The sequence below is a fragment of the Microplitis mediator genome, chromosome 8 (assembly GCF_029852145.1).
Source record: "Microplitis mediator isolate UGA2020A chromosome 8, iyMicMedi2.1, whole genome shotgun sequence".
Taxonomy (NCBI): Eukaryota; Metazoa; Arthropoda; class Insecta; order Hymenoptera; family Braconidae; genus Microplitis; species Microplitis mediator.
In genome coordinates, this window is record NC_079976.1 from 23,097,549 (window position 1) to 23,120,537 (window position 22,989).

Sequence of the window (22,989 nt, forward strand, 5' to 3'; positions counted from 1 at the left end):
AAATAAACAAACAGAATATATATAAACATATATGTATGCATTCACGTATACGATACTTAAAATTAATGAAGACAAGATTACAGACCGCAGTGGCCATAAAAATTTCTTTCTACATACAAACTATCTAAAGCTATATAATGTATAGCTTGAGGTACACAAGTCCCGTGCAAGTAACGTATGATCGAAACAAATTACATACTAATACAGCTATTGCTAATAGCGTTAGCGTGATTACAAGTCACGTCTTATAAATTTGTAATTATAACTACAGTATTTATACAGTTATGATAACACTATTTACGAAATTTCCTTTTCCTCTGATGTTGGTAAACGCTACTATAATTTTCTAATAGATAATTACTGAATATATAAGACTATAGAGACTACATATTATGGTTTACCTTAAAATTTAGTTTTATCAATAATTAAGTTGACAAAAGCTTTTGATGTGACGAACATTCAGTCGCAATCACGTTTCAGTCGAAGCTCGAACGTGCACTGCACAATACGATAAGTCCAAATGGAGTTAGATAACATTAAGTTGCGACATTTGGAACCGTATTATAATATAAAGGTATCGCTTACTTTGACAAAATATATCGGAACTTGGCCGCCGGTATTGGAACCTTATCGAAGTATTTATTTACTATATACCTGTATTAGTTTTATTTTCATTTTGGGAATTTATTTAACAGTACAAACTGTTAACTTGTTTGTGATTTGGGGTAATATTGAACTTATGATAGCTACAGCATTTTTATTAATGACTAACAGTATTCATGCATATAAGGTTTTCGTACTTTACCTATTTTTATGTTATATTTTTAAAAAAACTTTTTTTTTATGACATCTTAGCGGATTAGTTAAATCGATTAAACGCAGGAGTTTATAGTTTGGGTTACGGTTTATGTTAAATATTCAATATTTTTACCTACTATGAGTATACAACTAGGATTCAGTAAATATTTACCCATTTAATTAGTTCAATTTTATCACTGAGTGTACACGGAGAGAAAAAAATAGTTCTGATTCCTATACTAGAATGGTTACCATTACTATGTTACATAGTAACGAAGTTTTTTGTAAAAATCCTGTGTGAATTTGCTGGAAAAAATCTTTAGAATTGTGGCCAAAATATGAGTGATAGCTCCTTCAATGCGGAATCAAATTTTGAGCATTAAGTGTTTTTTATTTTTTTTTATTTCCCGGAAAAAAATGATCAGACCTGATCAGACATGAAAAATGACCATGCCTGACCAGGCCTGATCAGGCATGTTCAGGTCTGATCAGGTATGTTCATGTCTGTTCATGCCCATCCGGGTAAAAAAATTATATATAAAAAATGGCCCTATATAATTATATATAATTATGTATAACTATATTCAATTATACATGTATATAATTATTGCTATAAAAATAAAAAAAATAAAAAATTCGGGCGTGTTCAGGATTTGAACCGTGGACCTTGCGCTCGAAAGTGTAACTCGTTACCCACTGACCTAAGAGATTTAGTTGAAAATTAAGTTTCGTATGAACTTCAAGTAATAAAAATCTTATACGTGATAGATTCTTGGTCAACAAAATTTTAGATCTGTGAGCAGACATGAACAGCCATGAACAGACATGAACATATATGACCAGGCATGAACAGGCATGGACAGGTATGAATAGGCATGATCATGTCTAATTTCAGGCCTAATCATACATGAACAGGCATGATCAGGTTTAATTTCAGGCCTGATCATACATGAACAGGCATGGTCAGGTCTGATCATTTTTCCCCGGGTTATTAAAATTTCAATTTTTTGTTAACAAAAAACATAAACAAAATAAAGAATCTTAGATTTTTGTAAATAACTCAATAACTATAAGCGATATCGAAAATCTGAAAAAAGATCTTGAAAGAGGAGGAAATTTCTGAAAATTAGTCTCGACTCCTGGAACTCTAGCTCCATAAACAATAATTTTGATTTAATATTGAAAATCGGATTCCGCGCTGCTGCTGTCTTACTCTAACCTCAACGCGCCAATGTGACACAACTCACATCCATACAATTAAAATGTAACACTGACTGCATCAGTAAAATTTTATCACTGATTCAATCAGACAAATTTTACGACTAACTGAATTAGTGACATTTTATCACTGATTTAAAAAGTAAAATTTTATCACTGATTCAATCAGAGAAATTTTACGACTAATTGAATCAGTGACATTTTGTCACTGATTCAAAAGTAAAATTTTTTTACTGATTAGATCAACTAAAGTTCATTACGGCTTTTATCAGCACAATTTTACAACGAATTGAATCAGTGAAATTTTATCATTGATTCAAAAAGTAAAATTTTGTCACTGATTCAAAAGTAAAATTTTTTCATTGAGTAGATCAGCTAAAATCACTGATTCAGAAAGTAAAATTTTATCACTGATTCAATCAGAGAAATTTCACGACTAATTGAATCAGTGACATTTTGTCACTGATTCAAAAGTAAAATTTTTTCATTGATTAGATCAGCTAAAGTTCATTACGGCTTTTATCAGCACAATTTTACAACGAATTGAACCAGTGACATTTTATCACTGATTCAAAAAGTAAAATTTTATCGCCCATACAACGAGTAAAATTTTATCACTGATTGAACCAGCTAAATTTTATCACTGTTTCTATCAGTGAAATTTTGAACACTATTGGTATCAATAAAATTTAGTTGCCCATAGAGTCAGAGAAATTTTATCACTCATGCAGTCAGTGAACTTTTATGTTTAATGAGGGTTCATATCGATATTTTACTAATCCGCTAGGGTAATTTAAACTTTAATAACTGAGTTTAATTATAATTATTTTTAAAAAAGGTATTCGTAATATTGGGAAATCAAAAACGAATTCAAGTACTTTTAGATAAACTTTCTACGACAAATTATTATCATAACGATGATAAATATGAACGTGTGTTTACTTACTATGCATGGCTAGGATTGTATCATCATATAGCATATCAAAGTTTTGGTACAGTTGCTGTTCTATGTTGGGGCTTGACTCCGCTAGCTGATGCAGTTGCAGGCAACACAAGGCGTCTTCCTATGGAAGCATGGTATCCTTACAATACAAAAAAAAGTCCAGCATTTGAGATAACTTCTGGTCATCAAGCTGTTGCAGTTATTATTGCATGTTTTCACAATATTGGTATGGATACTTTGGTAACTGGACTGATAAACGCTGCATGTTGCCAATTAGAAATAATAAAACAAAATCTTAAAAATGTTGATTTGGATTTTGAACATAATTCAATTGATAAATGTGATTATGAAGATTTTATGAATAAAGAAATCAATAAAATCATTAAACATAGCAATGAAATTTACAAGTAAGGATTAGTATTTAATTGCTGTAGGGATTCGAAATATTTGTAAGAGATAAAGTTAACATTTATCATTATTTTGAGCAATTCAATATTAAGTTGATCGTGCAATAGTATATCACACATCAAGGGAAGGAAGTAGGACATTCCAGAACGTGTCTAATTATGCCTACCCGAGTCGAAAATTTAAATTCCTGCCTTGTTTAGCGGGATGAAAGTCATACTTTTACACACGGCAATCACGCACACTGGTTAGGATTCCCTACTATCCTATGTTAGGGTCTAATACACTATTTTATCATTACTGCACCAAAACTTCAAATTCCTGCCTCTTTTAGCGAGGAGAAAAATCGTACTTGTCTTTTATAAGAAAACGAATGATGAAAATTAGTGCATCCGCTATTCTTCTCACAAATAGAGGCAGAAATTTAAACTCTTCCAGGTGCAGCTTCGTTAAAAAATAGTATGCACACCGTAGAGGAAGACAGGACGATCTAATCCACGTGTTTGCCACCCTCGCCTTCAGCTTTGGTAGGTTATTATACAGGCTGGTTGACATGTCCTACTTTTCACCCTAAATGTGTAATACAGTAAAATCTCTGTAATGTTATCACTCCTGTCCAGGACCATTCCGTAATGTTAACAAATCCTGTCGTCCCACCATACTAATACTCGAGTCTTATGTGCGCAGGTCTGCGCGGTCACAATGCGTGATGTACGAAAAAAAAAAAAATCATTTTTAGGTTAGGATTTAACCGTATAGGTGTTATATCCTGGCTGTCAAGCAGGGCCCGTTCTTAGCTCACTAGATTATTTTACCGACCTAAAGTCTATTCCCAAAATAAGGCACCCTAATAACCAACAATTATAGTACCTTAAGTAGATAATTATAATAACTTAAGAATATTATATATCATAAGAATTACTCCATGATTTAAATTGTATAAAATAAGAATATCTTTAACATACGTGTATTTTACAAATCAATAATCAAATAACAAACTATCACCGGATGTACTTAATCCCACGTATGAGAACATTTTTCATAATAATCTTCAAGTATATTCAACTAAAGATAATTTAATCATTTTAAAACACAGCTGTATAAACTATTAGTAATAATTTGTAACAAACGCAGATGATATGAAAATGGACTTTGACTTTCAAATAAATAACTTTTCTCAAAAATTACATTAGCCGAGGATTAAATCCCTACTCGCGCTCGACGCATGGGTCTCATGCCCAATCGCCTCGCGCTGATAAGCAATGACGAGTTCAATGACCACTGAGTGTGAACTCTGATCAACAATTCAACCCCACTATTTTTGGTGATTAGAATACCTTATAAAAACCCTCGCTCTCAGAGCAGGAGCGGTTCATTGTTCACTCATTATTTAGATACATTTAGTCTAAGACACATTAGACTTAGACTCATACGCACTTAGACTCTGAACACCAGATCTTTGATATCAGAGTTTATTAAATTATCAAGTCCATAGTCATACCTTCTGTAAGTTTGACTATTGAACATACATCGTTTGTATATTAAGTGTATACTTTCAACTTCTAAATTCTATAACTATCAATTGTGAATAAAGTTATTGTTATATCTAAAATACAACCAGTTATTTCGGGTCACCGTGAGGTGATTTGCTGTCGAGAACCAAATACCTAGAAATACTACAGAACTAGCTGAGCTCAACATCAACATCGTGCAGCGAAAACGTAACATAGGTGTAAGTTGGAAGATTTGAATTGCCCGCCACTAATGTTTTTTTTTATTGGTTGCGCGAAAAAACGTAGTAGGAGACAGGATTGCCAACATTAGGGAGAGAATCTTGTTAAATTTAGAGAGAGTGTAACATTACGGAGAGTCTCATTAGGGAGATTCTACTGTATACTAATTAATCGTCTTTCCCTGCCTCAAATAGGAAATGTATAAATTAATAAATCGATATGATAATTGTTAAAAGAATTAAATTAAATTCATCTTTTAAAAACCATGTTTGGCTGAATTTTTTTTCCGATGTACTAAAGATATTAAACAACGAAAATATGAAACTTTAACCAAAAAATTAATATCTTTTTTTGTTTTCCCGGGAAACAATGATCAGACCTAACCAGACATGAACAGGCATGAGTCTTCAGGCCTGATCAGACATGAAAAATCACCATGCCTGATCAGGCATGTTCATGCCTGTTCATGCCCATCCGGGTAAAAAAATTATATATAAAAAATAGCCCTATATAATTATATATAATTACGTATAGCTATATTCAATTATACATGTATATAATTATTGCTATAAAAATAAAAAAAATAAATAATTCGGGCGTATGCAGGATTTGAACCGTGGACCTTGCACTCGAAAGTGTAACTCGCTACCCACTGACCTAAGAGATTTAGTTGAAAAGTAAGTTTCGTATGAACTTCAAGTAATAAAAATCTTATACGTGATAGATTCTTGGTCAACAAAATTTTAGATCTATGAGCAGACATGAACAGCCATGAACAGACATGAACATATATGACCAGGCATGAACAGGCATGGACAGGAATGATCAGGCATGAGCGTATTTAACGCTTCAGACATGGACAGGCGTGAACAGACATGACCAGGCATGGACAGGTATGATTAGGTATGAGCGTATTTAACGCTTCAGACATGACCAGGCATGATCAGGCCTGAGTGTATTCAACGCTTCAGACATGAACAGACATGAAAAGGCATGGACAGGTATGATCAGGCCTGATCATGTCTAATTTCAGGCCTAATCATACATGAACAGGCATGATCAGGTCTAATTTCAGGCCCGATCATACATGAACAGGCATGGTCAGGTCTCATCATTTTTTCCCGGGTTCAATTAAAATGCTTTTGGTCTTCGAGGTTTACTAATTTTAGTCTTTTTTTGCCTTGATGTCATTAGTTATTTCATCTACATTAGTAAAAGAGTGTTACTAATTTCAGTTTTATAAAGGAGATTGAAGATATTTTTGGATTGATTATTTTATTTCAACTGACTGTTAATTGTCTAATTATTTGTATTACCGCATTCCATATAACAAAAATGACTGTTTTTATACCAACGGAATTTTTCGGCATGATGGTATATTTATGTTGTATGACGTATCAGATTTTTATTTATTGCTATCATGGTAATGAACTTGCAATACAGGTTTGTATTAATTATTCTATTTGATATCTTTATTTATTTCTTTTAATATATGAATGTTAACTCCTTAAAATTATGTTAATTTTATTTTATTTATATTTAGAGTGCAAGTATCGGTTCTGCTGCGTTCGCTAGTAATTGGTGGAAATTTCATAAAAATTATAATCGGTCATTAGGGTTATTAATTACACGATTTAATAGATCAATTGTTTTTACTGCTGGTCCATTAATGAGATTGTCTTTACAATTATTTATGAGCGTAAGTAAAACTTAAAAAATCATAAATTTTGTTTAAATTGTTGGGTTAGGTTTTCAAATTTTTTTTCTTTTGTTTCTAAGCTCAAGTAATAAAAAGTTTTTCAAAGATACCAGCATATAATAGTATCAATCTTATATATGTCGTAGACACATCGCGAAATTAGATATTTCATGAACTGCAGACAGATCGTGTAACGGTCATTTCGTTACACGAAGTGATTAAAATTTTTGGGCATTTCATGAAATGTAACAGGGCTTCAGACGGATAGTGTAATGTTGTAGAATTACATGAAATATCTAAGTTATTTAGACAGTTCGTGAAATGTCTAATGGCAGTATTGCTGATTGTGTTATATCTCTGGCATAACAAGTTTCCGGCGTTTTCATCGACATGAATTATATTAAGGTTTTTTTTTCTCAACCACCTTGTCCTCATGTAGGATTTGAAAACTTACATTACTATTTTTATGTTGACACGGGATACGTTCGAAGACTGTGCAATCGATCGACCCTAGTGGATCCGAATCACGGTAAATTACCGCATTTTACGGCAAATTACCATAATTTACCGTAAATTACGGCAACTTACAGTAATCTACCGAAACTTGCCTACTCTACCATAAATTACGGTAAAAAGACGTATTTTACCGCAAATTTATAGTAAAATTGCGCCAATTCACCGTAAAATTTGCCGTAAAATACGGTACTTTACCGTAATTTGTCGCTGATTACGGTAATTTACGGCCAATTACTGTAAATTACGGTAATCTGCGATAAACTACGGGAATTAACCGTAATTCGGACCCTCTAGGGGAATCATAAAATTAAATAATTCTTCTGCTAAAACTGTTATACCTTTCGTAACAATCTTATTATTTATACAGATTCTTCGAATGTCTTATTCATTTTTTACATTATTACAAAGTTCGACTAAATAGTAAAAATAATTACTACTAATTATCATCAAGCAATGCAAGTAAGTATTTTTAAAAACTTTAGAACCCGAAAAAAAAAATTTACATACAATTGTATAACATTTTTTATAAGAGTTTGTAGAAAATTATATATAATATTTGATCTAATTTTATGTTGTTAATTTCTATGAAATTGTATAAAATATTTTAGAATTATATGGGCAGGCGTCAAAAATGAATTAAAATAAAAGTCAATTGTTTTTTGCCAATTATAATATCTTAAGGGGTTAGGGGTAGTCAGAATTTTCAAAAAATCGATTTTTTTTTTTTTGCATTTTCTTAAAGTATAATATTTTAAAAATATTGTGTGAAAATTTGAAGTGAATCCGACAAATTCTTTTCGAGTTATTTAACAATGACCAAAGGACGCTCGGGTGCTACGTGGCATTCGAGAGCAGGTAGCTAGAAACAGCTGCAAGCAACCGACTTTTCGGGTTTCATTGTCATGAATATCTCCCCATTTTAATGTATTTATAATTATATATATATATATATATATATATATATATATATATATATATATCCTTCTACATATATTCACAATTTGTAGGTAGTACAAGAACTGAAAAATAATTTTTGGTTGCCAGTATACCTGTAGTCGTTGCACTGATCAGTCGATAGTTTTGTGATAAATTATTTCTCAAGTGAATTAAATTATTAACCATGGGACGTGATTCTAGAAAGGTTTCAAGAGAACTTCGGAGTTCTGAAAAAATTAATAAGTCGCGTTCAGTCAAAAGAAAGAATGTTTTTAATCCGAAAACAGCCGAACGTGATGAAAGTATTCAGAGTACATCTTCTAAAAAATTAAAACAAAACACTGAAGATGATGTACCTGAAGACAGCAGTACTGAATTTCGAATAATAAATTTTATTCAGGTATTCACTGCAATTTCTGCTCTTATAAAATGTAAAAAATGTGATGGAAATGTAGTGTTTCAAACAGCAAGTACACGTGGGCTGGGATTCAAAATTGTAGTTGCATGTAATAACTGTGGAAATGAATATATTCCTTCCTGTTCTTTCGTTGGGCATTCTTATGAAATAAACAGACGTTTCATTTTTGTAATGAGAATACTAGGAATAGGATACGAAGGATTGTGCAAGTTTTGCGGCCTGATGGACATGCCGTCTTTTTTAGATAAATCTACGCATACAATTTTACTGAAACAGATTTTGAATTGTAGTAAAGCCGTCGCAGAAACCTTCATGACGAAAGCTGTGAATGAAGAAAAGCAAGCAATGCCAACAACTGAAAATGAAGATATAAATCATCTAACTGTATCGGGAGATGGAACCTGGCAAAAACGGGGATATACATCGTCATTTGGAGTTTCTTCTATAATTGGCTATTTTACTGGAAAGATTCTTGACATAAACATTAAAAGTGCATATTGTAAGCTATGTGAGTATTGGAAAAAAAAAACAAATACTGTTGAGTTCGAGGAATGGTATCAATCGCATGAAGATGTGTGTTCTGCTAATCATCAAGGGTCTTCTGGGAAAATGGAGGTGGATGCGATGGTCGAAATGTTTTCGTATTCTGAAACTAAATATGGAGTTAAGTATGCCAACTATATTGGTGATGGTGACTCCAAGACCTATTCAGGAATTATAAAATCAGATCCTTACGAAAATACAACTGTAAATAAAAAGGAATGTATAGGGCATGTCCAAAAGCGGATGGGGAGTCGATTACGTACGCTGAAGAGTAAACAAAAAGGTCTTGGTGGTCGAGGTAAGCTCACAGGAAAATTAATAGACAAACTAACTGTGTACTATGGTTTAGCAATACGCCGGCATTGTGATTCTATTGAAAATATGAAATCTGCTATAATGGCAACCTTTTATCACTACGGCTCGAGTGATGAAAAACCGAATCATGATATGTGTCCAAAAGGCGAAGAATCTTGGTGCTCTTACCAGCGCGCTGAAGCAAGAGGAGAGCTTGATACCTTTTCTCACGATTATTCTCCTTTACCTTCTGATGTTTTAAAAGCTATCAAGCCTATATACGAAGATCTTAGTAATGAAAATTTACTTTCAAGATGTGTAGGTGGATTCAATCAGAATAATAATGAAAGCTTTAACCAACTAGTATGGAAAATATGCCCAAAAACGGTAAATACTAGTTTTACTATCGTACAAATAGCTGCATACGTTGCTATGTGTATATTTAATGAGGGTATAAATTCATTATTAGTCTTGATGAATACACTAGGACTTAATTGTGGGCCTAATTCTCATCGGTATGCAGAAAGAATGGATGCTGCACGTATCAAAGTAGCAGATAAGCGCGCTAATGATAACACCCGAGAAGGTCGATTGCAACGTAGGCACCAGCAAATCGATATTTTGGAAGCTGCTATGTCGGCTGAAGAGCTATTATATGGTCCAGGAATAGATGACTCAGTGTAAGTTATTAAATAATTCTTATAATTCGACATAAATCCATAGCAAAACTTTAAATGCGTTTTTCTCAAAACTATGTTTTCTGAACTGGTGATCACTGTAACTTAAAAACTGCTCGGTAGATTTCAATAAAATTTATTGTACTTTTGAAATACATTAAAAACTCGTGCCTGATCGAAGGATTTTTTTTTTTTTTCAAAATTTCGATTTTTTTTTAACAATAAACTGTCGGTTTTTTTCTCGAAAATTTGAAAAAAATTTCCTGAGGCCGCCATTTTGTTAATTTCGAAAAAAAAAAAAAAAGCTTCGATCAGGCACAAGATTATCTATTAATAAAACTAATTTTTCTTGTCCGATTGATTTTAGATGAATCTCCAAGGACTTATGATGATCACCGCAAAGGACTTCGGGAGGAACGGGCTCTACAAAAACAGCGATAACTTTTTGAATTATTAATTTTTTTTTTTGAAATTTTCGTGAAGTCAAATCGAAACGTGTTCTAATAAAGCTATGTTTTTATTTTTGTCAAATAAAGTAATTAACTACAAAAAAAAAATTATTGAAAATCATCATTTTTTCATACCCCTGAGTACCCCTAACCCCTTAAGGGAGGGGTAGGGTTTTCAAGGCGAACGAAGACATATTTTCAGGATTTTTTGTTTTTTGAGATATGAATAATATTGGTTTATTTATTTCATATAGACGTTATAGTATGACATCTAAAGTATCTTTGGAATAATTTTCAATTAAAAATATAAAGAAATAAGTCCATGACAGCGACTCTCTGGAAGTGCCTCGAAAAAATTTGGTATGCGGTAAACTCCATAACTCGTTACCGGTTCATCTGAACCAAATGAATCGAAACGTGCTCAAGAGGTGGTTGTTTCCCTAAGTACACAGAAAGAACGAGATTTGACTGGGGACAATGTCAGATTGTACTGAGCTTCATCCATTTTGACATAAAATTACACATTGGAACTGCTGCAATCACATTGTAGTGACTACAATGTACATTTAACTCAGTCCCATCCAAGATGGTAATGCGTGAAATTGGACTGAGCCGAATCTCACATGATATTGGCTCCCATCTGACATTGTAGTCAGTTCAATCTATAGGATAGTACCCGGGTCGACAAAAAATCTTAATTATGACTTAAAATTTAAGTCAAAATCTTTCAAATGTCAACTAAGTTAATTTTTTTAGCCAGTGTAAAATTTCCATAACATTTGACTTAGATTTGACTTTTTGTGGCTTAGTTAGGATCGATTTAAGACAAAATAAGTCACGTTTAGGTCAAAACTGGTTCAGTTTGACTCTATTTTCTTTAGATTTAAGACAAAAAAAGTCACATTTAAGTCAGAATTGCGTCGATTTAAATACAGTTCACTTAGATTTAAGTTAAAAAAAGTTTCATTTAAGTCAAAATTGATTCAATTGAAATATATTTTATTCAGATTTAAGACAAAAAAAGTTAAATTAAAGTCAGAATAAAACAAAATTAGACAGTTACAACGCAAATTTAAAAGATACTTATAATTAGTAACATATAATTAATGATAGTAATAGTTATTAGCGACAGTTATAATAATAATGTTAATTATAATAATAATAATAAACATTGAAAAACAATTCTTCTTATGTAGCATTTAAATACTTGAATGAAAAACGTTTTGGTCTTCCCGAGTCGAAATTTAAGTCGTAGATTCAACGTTTTGAACGTTCAAATCGTAAATTCAACGTATTAGACGTTGAAATCGTAATTTGAACGTATTGAACGTTGAAATCGTAGTTTGAACGTATTGAACGTTAAAAACGTTAGTTGAACGCATTCAACGTATTGTGAGCGTAAATCAAACCGATAAGGAGTGTAAATAAGTAATATCAAAACTATTCAGATAACCACATGCTTTCAAATGGAAGTACGATAAAAATTATTTTTATAATTCTGTTAGGAGAATTTCAGTTTTTTGGTTGAAATTCTACCATCTGTTCAATGAAAATACTTAGTCCGAATTTTTTATTTGTGGAATTTTCTGTTGGGATTTTCTATAAGTGATGGAAAAATAATTTATGAACGAATTTCACGATATTCCACCCCTCAGCGGGTCGCGGGGGTGGGTATTAACAATGAAAATTTTAAATTTTCAAGCTATAGCTCCTATCGACTTCAAATTAAAAAAAAAAAGTTGATTATCACAATTTTTACAAATTTTCAAAAAAATTTATAAATTTAAAAAAAAATTTTGATATTCAACTAGAAATTGTGCACCAAAAATGAAATTGCCTACTGAAAAAATCCATAAATGAGCTCCAAATCTTCAAAATATTTTTGAAATGCAAATGAAAATCAATCTGATAGTTTTCAAAGATCTCAAAATATCAAGATTGAATAAGAATTTGACTCTCAAAAATCAATCTCAATTTAATAACTTCCTTAATTCCAATCATCTGTGATTTTAATAGTTGATTGAATAAGAATGTATCTAAAAATTAACTCAATCAAATCTTTAGGAAAAGCTTTTAGCTAAATTTAGCCCATAGGTTATTTTTTACGCATTGGTATATGTCATTTTTTCATAACTTTTAATTTTTACTATGGATCATATATTTTTTTTAAACAGTTGAATCTTTTTTTTTTACGTTCAATACGTTCAAATTACGATTTCAACGTCCAATACGTTGAATTTACGATTTGAACGTTCAAAACGTTGAATCTACTATTTCAACGTTCAAAACGTTGAATCTACGACTTAAATTTCGACTCGGGTTCTTCCTTTTTTTTTTAAATTATTGATAAAATATGCGATTGTCAAAAAATTAGTAATTGTAAGTGCATTGGCCATCATTTTGGAATAATAACTCTTCTGCAAACAAAACCTTTCAAAGAGCCTGTCAGACTTCTCCAACTATCACACTTATATGAATTCATTGTGACTGAAAATGTATTTGCGATTCCTGTCGAAAATTTACTATCAGTATGTTTTTATATTAATACAGGTAATAAACGTTTATTGAAAGAAGAGTTTCGTAAATTTATTTACGAAATAAAATAAATTAAATAAAAAAATTTATTGGGCATAACAGATATATTTTTAATTTTCGGATACCATAAAAAAAAAAAATATTTGTTTTGTTTTTGAAACACCCTAATATTTTTTTTTTTTTTTTTTTTTTTTTATATATACAATTTATATATACAAATATTCTTAGTTCAATATATTATTTAACACTATTTGAAATTTTATTATACATTTTTCAAAATTATACTCAGCTACTTGTGCTGAGGTAAAATAAGATTTTACTAAAATTTTATAAAATGTTGTACAATAATTTTCTTACGAGCAGTTTGAATTAATTTATATTTTTAACTTTGCAAATAGCTTAAATTACCCCCCCCCCCATCTTAAGCGTCTCCTACCAATACCCTTTACTCAATAATATTCATAAGCTTCATAAACATATTTTATTGAATGGTCATCTTTTGAATAACACAATTCATGTCAATATTAGTATTAGGACCATCTAGCGGAACACTGGCTCGTGCAGTTGAATGATTCAAACGCTGTGAACTAAACGTTTTACTCACGAGGTTTTGTTCAGAAGTTTAATTCAGAGGTTATTTTGAGTTATTCCTAACATAAGTATTTCGTTCAGTTCAAGGCATGATATGGTAGGGATAAAATTCACACCCTTACACTCACACCTTTTCGTTGACCCAATTGAACACGAAGATTTTTACTCACCGGCTTAAAACAACAGACTGAATTTTTTTAAGATCGGAACGAAAAGATAGTGTCCTAAGCTGAATACGTATAGTATCGTGATACGATCGGTCTTCACAAAAGGTTTTCTTCAACTGTCTAAGTTTTGGTCATTGAACTAAATGTATTTTGTTCATGAATTTTACTTGATTGAATCACGGCTGTGATTCAATCAGCACCCCTGAATATAATAAAATAAATTATTAAATAGTATTTTATTGTGGTGACGAATTCATATGCACTATCATAGAATTATTACGCTGAATAATTAATTTATTAATTAATTGATAATTACACGAACGCGCTTCACTTGTTCATAAAAAATTTGATCGTACACGGCAAGAAAAATAACGTCAGAGTGAGTATACGTATCACTATTCTGGCTCTATACGCTGTATACTGAACTTTCTTAACAATACAACGTATAGCCAATTTAGCTATACGGATCCTCACCCTGGCAAAACAGATACTCAAATCATTGAAACTACATATGTTTACAAATCTCCTAACCTAAATGCATATTTATAATTTAATGATACTATGTACTAATAAATTAACATGTGAGCATTTTTAAAAAAGGAATACGAATCGTTACACTGTAAAAAATTCGCGGAGTGAATGCGGATTAAATCCGGAGTGAATGCGGAGTGAATGAATTTTTAATTATTCACTCCCCTCGGAGTGAAATTCACTCCGGAGCGGAGTTTTGAAAATATTATTAATAAAATATAACTCCACATAATAAAATCGAAGTAAAAATTCGCGTATTACATTATTGATCAGCTGATATGCACACACATACACACATACATATTTAGACACACACACGCACGCACACATTTGCACACACGCACACATTCGAACACACGTACACATTTGCACACACAAACACATTTGCACACACGCACACATTGGCACACACGCACATATTTGCACACACGCAAAAATTTGCACACACGCACACATTTGCACACACGCACAAATTTGCACACACACACAAATTTGCACACACGCACACATTTGCACACACACACACATTTGCACACACGCACATATTTGCACACACGCACAAATTTGCACACACGCACACATTTGCACACACGCACAAATTTGCACACACGCACACAAACACCTGCACACACTCTAACACACACATGCACGCAAACACACACTCGCACATGCACACACACACACATTGTTTAGCAGTTTAGTATAAATTAATATAACTTTATTCAAGTATTAAAACTCCGGAGCGGAGTGAATTGGGAGTGAAATACAATCCGCGTCACTCCGCAATCACTCCGCTAAAAAAAACTCCCAATTCACTCCAAAGATACTTTAGGTGTCATACTATAACGTGTATGTGAAATAAATGAGCTGACATTATTCATATCTTCAGTAAATATGCCTTTTCTTTTCGCCCTTAAATCCCCCCCCCCGCCCTCTAATCACTCCAAAAATCATTACTCATCGATTACTAACCAGAATACCATTCAACGAGTTACAAAATTTTAGAAGAAAGTAATTTCATCAACTACAAGTTAAAATTTGATTAAGCATAGAATTTAAGTTATTAAAGGGATTTCCATTATTTTAGCTACAATGAGGATTTCCATGTTAAACCATGGCTAAATGAACATAGAAATCTGAACTAGGTTCCCCTATGAATTTTGGCATGGTGTCGGTACCCATTGTAAAAAGCTACACAGGAATCCATACTAGATTTGCAAGTGAATTGGAAATGGCGTTCCCATGGAAAGCCCTCTAAGAACCTATATAGCAATCTGCGTACGTGAATCATTTCGCAGAGTAATATGTGTAAATTTTTCAGCGATTTCTATCGACGGTTGTTTCCGTGGGTTTCTCAACTAATAAAAAATAAATCAAGTGTCTGCAATTGTTAATTAAATAAATTTATACAGTTATATGGTTTGGATTAAACAAATCTTAAACAATCATTTAATGCATAACTAATTTATTTAACTATATAAGCAAGTATTATCATTATAATAATTATTTTTATAAAAACACTACAAATACTACTAAAGAATCATATAATCATTGCTATGTAGATATCGTCAAAAACCGAAATCAAAATCAAAGTTAATTTATAACTAACGTCCCAATCCAGGATGTTTGGGTAATTCGGGTAATTCGTGAAACACTTTCCCTTCGAAGCGTACGGTACCGTAAGGATCTTTGCTTGGTTCAAACATATGAATCTCACCAGAAAAGTCACCGTCTGGTACACCACCCGGTGGTAATTTTTCTTTTGGAAATTTATATTTGCTTATTTCAAAATCCATGCCCTGCAAAGAAATAAAGTAATGAATGAATAAATTTTAGAGTCAATAAATGGAAAACATAAATAATTACTGCTATAGCTGGACACTGTGTAGGGAATTGGCCTTTTGGTATTCCATGGCTTAGAATATCGTTTGCGAATTCTTCATTTTCCAATGCTTCGCAGATAGTTACATCAAACTCTGCAACGGACGATCCCTCAAAGTCAATATTTCCTTTCAACTATTTTTTAATTTAAGAAGATTGATTTTAATAATTTATTCGTTTCATTTTATGTTTGCAAAAATTACCCTCATAGTGTCAGGCAGATCTTTTTTTAATGGAATTTTACAAGATCCTATGTCTCCTGGACTAGATATTTCGCAGGACCAATCACCAGTGAATGGATTGTTTGCCATATTATTGGCTGTTAATTTATCAAATTTTATCATTAGCTGAAATTAAATTAAGTTATATTAATCAAGTAACTCGATATTTTTCTATGCTGTTCGCGATAGATCTTAATAACTGTCTGGCAAATCCAATTTACCGTAATTTTCGGTGGATTACCCTATTTTAACGTTCACAGAAAAAACAATTAATTTGAATCAAGAAAAACATTATTGATTCAAGAAACGTACTTAATCTGTCTCGGTAATTCTTTCATCCATTAGTTCAATGTCTAAGATCTACTTGTAACTTTTTTCTGCAACTTAACATTATGTTTTTTAAATAATAATTACTGTTAGTAAAATGCTACGAATTTATATAAATTTTTATTAGGCCATTTCATTATTAGGCCAAATTTCAAAAAATTTCATACAATTTAAAAAAAATGATTGATTTACGGGTGCTTATATTTAATTTATGAGTTATTTCATTTTATAATGAATTTATACTTTTTGAAATTTGAAAACTTACTTCCTGTCCAATTGCCAAATTGGCTGACAAAGCAGTCAGTAAAAGTTGAATCAACAGACGTTTCATGATTTTACAAGCGAGTAATTCAAACTCATGTACAAATTAGAATTCAAAGTAATGAGATTTTTTTTCGCGGCTATTTATATTGGTTTCCATTACACGAATATTGTTACCGAATCTATTGTATAAAATTTTATTTGTTATACATTGTTATTTAATCAAATCAAGATTAGTCATTTGTAATTAATATCTGCATCAAATGAATTGAAACAGGATGTTGAGTTATTTTATCATTTATTATCAATATATAAGAAATAATAAACACAAAAAAATAATTGTTATCTTACTTTATATAATTTAGTTTAGTCCGGAAATTACTATCCGTAAAAAAATCTAATCATAAAATTTTTTAAAACTGCATGAAACTTTATCAAATTCCATACAGTTTATCAGACAGTGATTATAGTTAAAAAAAAAAATATTAACTCACAAAAAATAAATTTAAACTAGATCTTATATACACTGGTCCCAAAAATGAAGGGATAGGAAAAAAATTCTAAATTTTTGGGTGATTTTCAACATGCTGTAACTCAGTAAAAAATGGTCGTAGAAAAAAAATAAAAAAACCAAATTGTAGCCTCAAGTTTCTCGTTTTTAGATCTGGACTTTCGATTAAAAATTAACTTAAAAAATAATTGTTTGTTTCCATTGATTAAAAACCCGGTTTTCAAATTTCGCCAATAAGGTATTGACAGGTAGAGTTACAATGTATTTATATGTACGAAATAACCCTAAAAGCCAAGTTAGCTCGAAAGCAACTGTAATTTGATAATTTAAATTATCGAAATTTGCTGCCCGCATTAACCGACAATTTGATAGCAAACCTTGGAAAAAAATCTGTCTATCGGTTGACCCTGCGGGTCAGCCCTAAAACTTCCGGCTGTTTTCGAGCTCAAGGATCTCAGAATAGTTTCCTAGGACCTCAAAACGTCAACATCTGATGAAAATTCGATTTTCGTAAATCGGACCGAAACCAATAACTTCCCGAATTTTTGAAAATTTACAATTTTCTTAGCGGGAAGTTAAAAATTAGCTGTTAATGTTTCCTCAATTTAGAGGTAAATTTTTAACTTCCCGCTAAGAAAATCGACGATTTTCAAAAAATTGGGAAGTTATTGTTTTCACCCCAATTTCCGAAAGTCGAGTTTTCATCAGATGTCGACGTTTTGAGGTCCTAGGAAACTATTCTGACTATTTTCAGAATGATGCCCGAGTGTATGTGTGTGTGTGTGTGTGTGTGTGTGTGTGTGTGTGTGTGTGTGTGTGTGTGTGTGTGTGTAAACTCTTTGTAACTTTTTAACTAATAAACCGATTTGGATGGTTGAGGTTGCAATTGAAAGAACTTGTTGGCCCTCAACTTTCCAGAAAATTTCAGATCATTTGATCGAGTAGACTCGAAAATATTGGCGAATTACGAAAAAAAAAAAAAATTTTTGTTTTGGTTTTCTTGTGATTTCTCAGAAACGCCTTAAACGATCGACTTCAAAATCTAATCAGCTCTAGAACTTGATAAGCCGCGTCGAATGCCACCTCAACCATCTCAATCGGTTAATTTGTTCGAGAGATATCGTTGGCGAAAGAAATGATAAAAAACGGTTTTTTTCGATTATCTTTGAAGTGACTCATCCGATCAATTCTAAAATTTAATCAGCTTTCGAATTCGAGAAAACGCGCCGATTGCCACCTCAAACGTCAAAATCGGTTGATTAGTTCAAAATATATCAGTGCTGAAAAGTTAAAAAAATATCATTTTATGTTATTTTTTCCGGATAAATCAAAATATAATGTGCTAAAATGTGTCTGAAATCATACCAACTCTTTCTCAATATAGTCCCTTTCGATCATCAGATAATGTCATGTAACTTGTTCCTTAGTTTTAAACATATTGTCAGCAAAAAATTGAAAAAACCCAGTCTTTAATGTTTTTCTCGGATATTCCATATATTATTGGTCTGACCTAAGTCAAAACTCATTCAAATCTTGATTTTGATCACTGACATTGATTTCTGCCTCAATACATGTACTTCAGAGAACATAATCGAAAATAAAAATTTAAAAGCCGCTTCTTCATTAATGATTTTTGATTCTTAACTTTTAAACTCTAGCATAAAACGTTACTTGTTAGATCTTGAAAAGCTCATAAAAAAATGATTGCATGTAATAGCATTTTCGAGCTCGAAAATATATTCACAGTTATGTTTTCAAGCTCCTTGAGCTCGAAAACAGCGGGAAGTTTTGGGGCTGGCCCACAGGGCCAACCGACGCCCAGATTTTTTTTCTAGAAAAAATACCCTAATAAAAGTTCCCATGAAATTTTCGTGAAATGGCTGTCAAATTCGGGCTTTTCCGTTTTCGACGGTAATTTGTATGCTCGCGCGTGTTTTGGTCTCCGGACAAAATATCCCTTCGACAATTAATCCCCCGATGGTTGACCCTGAGGACTTCTATCCGAAACGGTTTTGAAATGCGTTTGTATGGTGATGTGGCAAATAAACAATGAAAAATTCAGCCGTGTGCACACCGATGGCGTTTATTTTCCTATGTGTAGCCGGTTACTCACCATCTTGTAATAGATTAAATAAAAATTAAAATATTTAATGATTAATTTTATTTAAAACCGTACGATGGACGGTGGCGTTATAGGTCCAACCAATTTATAATTTTTTGGTAACTTCAATATTATGATTAGGTATGGGGCAGGATGTGTTGGAGGTGCCTCACTGACGATTCCACCAACACATCTAGGATGAAACCTAATATTGTTCGGTTTCTATTAAACTTCAAGTTTGATAAAGATTATAAGTTTGGTGATTTGACGCGGCAAATCACACATTTTAATACGCGATATCTACTAATTATCGACCAGTTATTAGGTAGATATTTAAGTGTACACGACTCAGTTTAACATCAAAATGGCGGCTTATGTGTCATCATCTTTACATATACTTGTACTCACTTATAAAATCTATGTTCGCGATCCTTCGGCCCTTATAATTCGTTCATCCATTAGTTCAATATATATAAGATCTACTTCTAACTTTTTTTCGCGACTTACTATTTGTTTTTCTTAAATAATAATTACTGTTAGTAAAATTCTACGAAATTTTATAAATTTATACTTGGCCATTTTCAGTATAAAATTTTATACAATTTAAAAAAAAAAATTGTTTCACAGGTTCTTATATTTAATTTATGAGTTATTTTATTTAAAAATGAAATTATACATTTTGAAAACTTACTTCCTGTCCAATTGCCAAATTGGCTGACAAAGCAGTCAATAAAAATTGAATCAATAGACGTTTCATGATTTTACACGCAAGTAATTTAAATTTGTGTTCAAATTAGAATTCAAAGTAATGAGATTTTTTTCGCGGCTATTTATATTGGTTTCCATTACACGAATATCGTTACCGAATCTATTGTATAAAATTTTATTTGTACCACATTGTTATTTAATTAACTCAAGATTAATAAATTGTAATTAAGATCTACACTTAATGAATCGCAACAGGATGTCGTGATATTTTATTTTTTATTATCAATATATAATAGATAATAGGAACAAAGAAATAATTGTTTCCTTACTTCTTATAATTTTAATTACATCCGGTATAATAGAGGGCTTATCCTTGTCAAGTCTGGTCTCCCCTTAATATTATAGTCGAATAGAAGGGCGCCACTGGAAGATGGACTCGGCCTTCCAGAACCGGAGATGTTAAATTTTATTGTAATTCAATCATTCAGGGTCGCTTGTAATATTTTTTGAGAGAGGAGAGGAATGGTGAAATAGGCTGAAATAATTTATATATTGTAACTGGGTGATAATTATAATGTTCAAAATTAAATCAACCTGATTTCCCACGGTTGATTAATTACCCTGAGTACCCCATATGCGTTACTATTTTGTCGACTTGTCGCCGGGCACGCCAATTTAAGGGGCTCGTCCTGCAGATCCGATGAAAATTTAAATAGCAGTGGTTAATTTTCCGATAAGGGCCGAAGGATTGCGAACATAGATTTTATAAGTGAGTACAAGTATATGTAAAGATGATGACACATAAGCCGCCATTTTGATGTTAAACTGACTCGTGTACACTTAAATATCTACCTAATAACTGGTCGATAATTATTAGATATCGCGTATTAAAATGTGTAATTTGCCGCGTCAAATCACCAAACTTATAATCTTTATCAAACTTGAAGTTTAATAGAAACCGAACAATATTAGGTTTCATCCTAGATGTGTTGGTGGAATCGTCAGTATTAAAAATTAATCATTAAATATTTTAATTTTTATTTAATCTATTACGAGATGGTGCACCATCTTGTATATTGATTGTCTTATTGAGAAGGTTATTTGCATGTTTGCATGTTTAGGTTTCCACTATATTTAAATGGTGTATTACCGTAAGAAGGACGGTGTGGCTCAATAAGTTATAGATCAAATTGAACGGAATATAGTATAGGGCCGGATAGCTCAACTGGTAGAGCACTCGGCGCGTTACCGAATTGGTCTGGGTTCGATTCCCAGTTCGGGCTATCTATATTTTTCTCAATTTATCTATAAATTGTCTTATTGAGAAGGTTATTTGCATGTTTGCATGTTTAGGTTTCCACTATATTTAAATAAATACTCATGAGTATCCGGCTACACGTAGGAAAATAAACGCCATCGGTGTGCACACGGCTGAATTTTTCATTGTTTATTTGCCACATCACCATACAAACGCATTTCAAAACCGTTTCGGATAGAAGTCCTCAGGGTCAACCATCGGGGGATTAATTGTCGAAGGGATATTTTGTCCGGAGACCAAAACACGCGCGACCTTACAAATTACCGTCGAAAACGGAAAAGCCCGAATTTGACAGCCATTTCACGAAAATTTCATGGGAACTTTTATTAGGGTATTTTTTCTAGAAAAAAAATCTGGGCGTCGGTTGGCCCTGTGGGCCAGCCCCAAAACTTCCCGCTGTTTTCGAGCTCAAGGAGCTTGAAAACATAACTGTGAATATATTTTCGAGCTCGAAAATGCTATTACATGCAATCATTTTTTTATGAGCTTTTCAAGATCTAACAAGTAACGTTTTATGCTAGAGTTTAAAAGTTAAGAATCAAAAATCATTAATGAAGAAGCGGCTTTTAAATTTTTATTTTCGATTATGTTCTCTGAAGTACATGTATTGAGGCAGAAATCAATGTCAGTGATCAAAATCAAGATTTGAATGAGTTTTGACTTAGGTCAGACCAATAATATATGGAATATCCGAGAAAAACATTAAAGACTGGGTTTTTTCAATTTTTTGCTGACAATATGTTTAAAACTAAGGAACAAGTTACATGACATTATCTGATGATCGAAAGGGACTATATTGAGAAAGAGTTGGTATGATTTCAGACACATTTTAGCACATTATATTTTGATTTATCCGGAAAAAATAACATAAAATGATATTTTTTTAACTTTTCAGCACTGATATCTTTTGAACTAATCAACCGATTTTGACGTTTGAGGTGGCAATCGGCGCGTTTTCTCGAATTCGAAAGCTGATTAAATTTTAGAATTGATCGGATGAGTCACTTCAAAAATAATCGAAAAAAACCGTTTTTTATCATTTCTTTCGCCAACGATATCTCTCGAACAAATTAAACGATTGAGATGGTTGAGGTGGCATTCGACGCGGCTTATCAAGTTCTAGAGCCGATTAGATTTTGAAATCGATCGTTCGAGGCGTTTCTGAGAAATCACAAAAAAACAAAAACAAAAAAATTTTTTTTCTTCGT

General features: G+C 32.1%; 2 protein-coding genes across 7 annotated transcripts; one reads left to right on the forward strand and one right to left on the reverse strand.

The window, feature by feature from the left end:
- The first annotated feature begins 484 nt into the window (after positions 1-484).
- On the forward strand, positions 485-10,771 carry LOC130672780 (odorant receptor Or1-like). Of its 4 annotated transcripts, none has more exons than XM_057477505.1 (7): positions 485-790; positions 2,855-3,366; positions 6,333-6,540; positions 6,641-6,796; positions 7,680-7,771; positions 8,320-10,183; positions 10,548-10,771. In XM_057477505.1, the coding sequence occupies exons 1-5, from the start codon at positions 521-523 to the stop codon at positions 7,731-7,733; spliced, it is 1,200 nt and encodes a 399-aa protein (XP_057333488.1). In that variant the 5' UTR covers positions 485-520; the 3' UTR covers positions 7,734-7,771; positions 8,320-10,183; positions 10,548-10,771. The 4 variants fall into 4 exon arrangements, with proteins under 4 accessions (XP_057333488.1, XP_057333490.1, XP_057333489.1 ...); XM_057477507.1 differs by having other exon boundaries at positions 485-574; XM_057477506.1 differs by lacking the exons at positions 7,680-7,771; positions 8,320-10,183; positions 10,548-10,771 and adding an exon at positions 6,877-6,977.
- Positions 10,772-15,901: 5,130 nt separating this feature from the next.
- LOC130673167 (uncharacterized) lies at positions 15,902-20,555 on the reverse strand. Of its 3 annotated transcripts, none has more exons than XM_057478110.1 (4): positions 20,447-20,555; positions 16,538-16,681; positions 16,320-16,469; positions 15,902-16,252 (listed from the first exon to the last, which is right to left on the reverse strand). In XM_057478110.1, the coding sequence occupies exons 1-4, from the start codon at positions 20,510-20,512 to the stop codon at positions 16,058-16,060; spliced, it is 555 nt and encodes a 184-aa protein (XP_057334093.1). In that variant the 5' UTR covers positions 20,513-20,555; the 3' UTR covers positions 15,902-16,057. The 3 variants fall into 3 exon arrangements, with proteins under 3 accessions (XP_057334093.1, XP_057334092.1, XP_057334094.1); XM_057478109.1 differs by lacking the exon at positions 20,447-20,555 and adding an exon at positions 17,148-17,295; XM_057478111.1 differs by lacking the exon at positions 20,447-20,555 and adding an exon at positions 16,777-16,911.
- Between the last annotated feature and the right edge of the window lie 2,434 nt (positions 20,556-22,989).

Coding starts and splice junctions, on each gene's coding strand:
- LOC130672780 (XM_057477504.1), top strand. CDS start 8,433: ATGGGACGTGATTCTAGAAAGGTTTCAAGAGAACTTCGGAGTTCTGAA.
- LOC130673167 (XM_057478110.1), bottom strand. CDS start 20,512: ATGAAACGTCTATTGATTCAATTTTTATTGACTGCTTTGTCAGCCAAT. Junction 16,470..16,537: donor ATCTGCCTGACACTATGAGG/GTAATTTTTGCA, acceptor ATTAAAAAATAG/TTGAAAGGAAATATTGACTT. Junction 16,253..16,319: donor CACAGTGTCCAGCTATAGCA/GTAATTATTTAT, acceptor ATTTCTTTGCAG/GGCATGGATTTTGAAATAAG.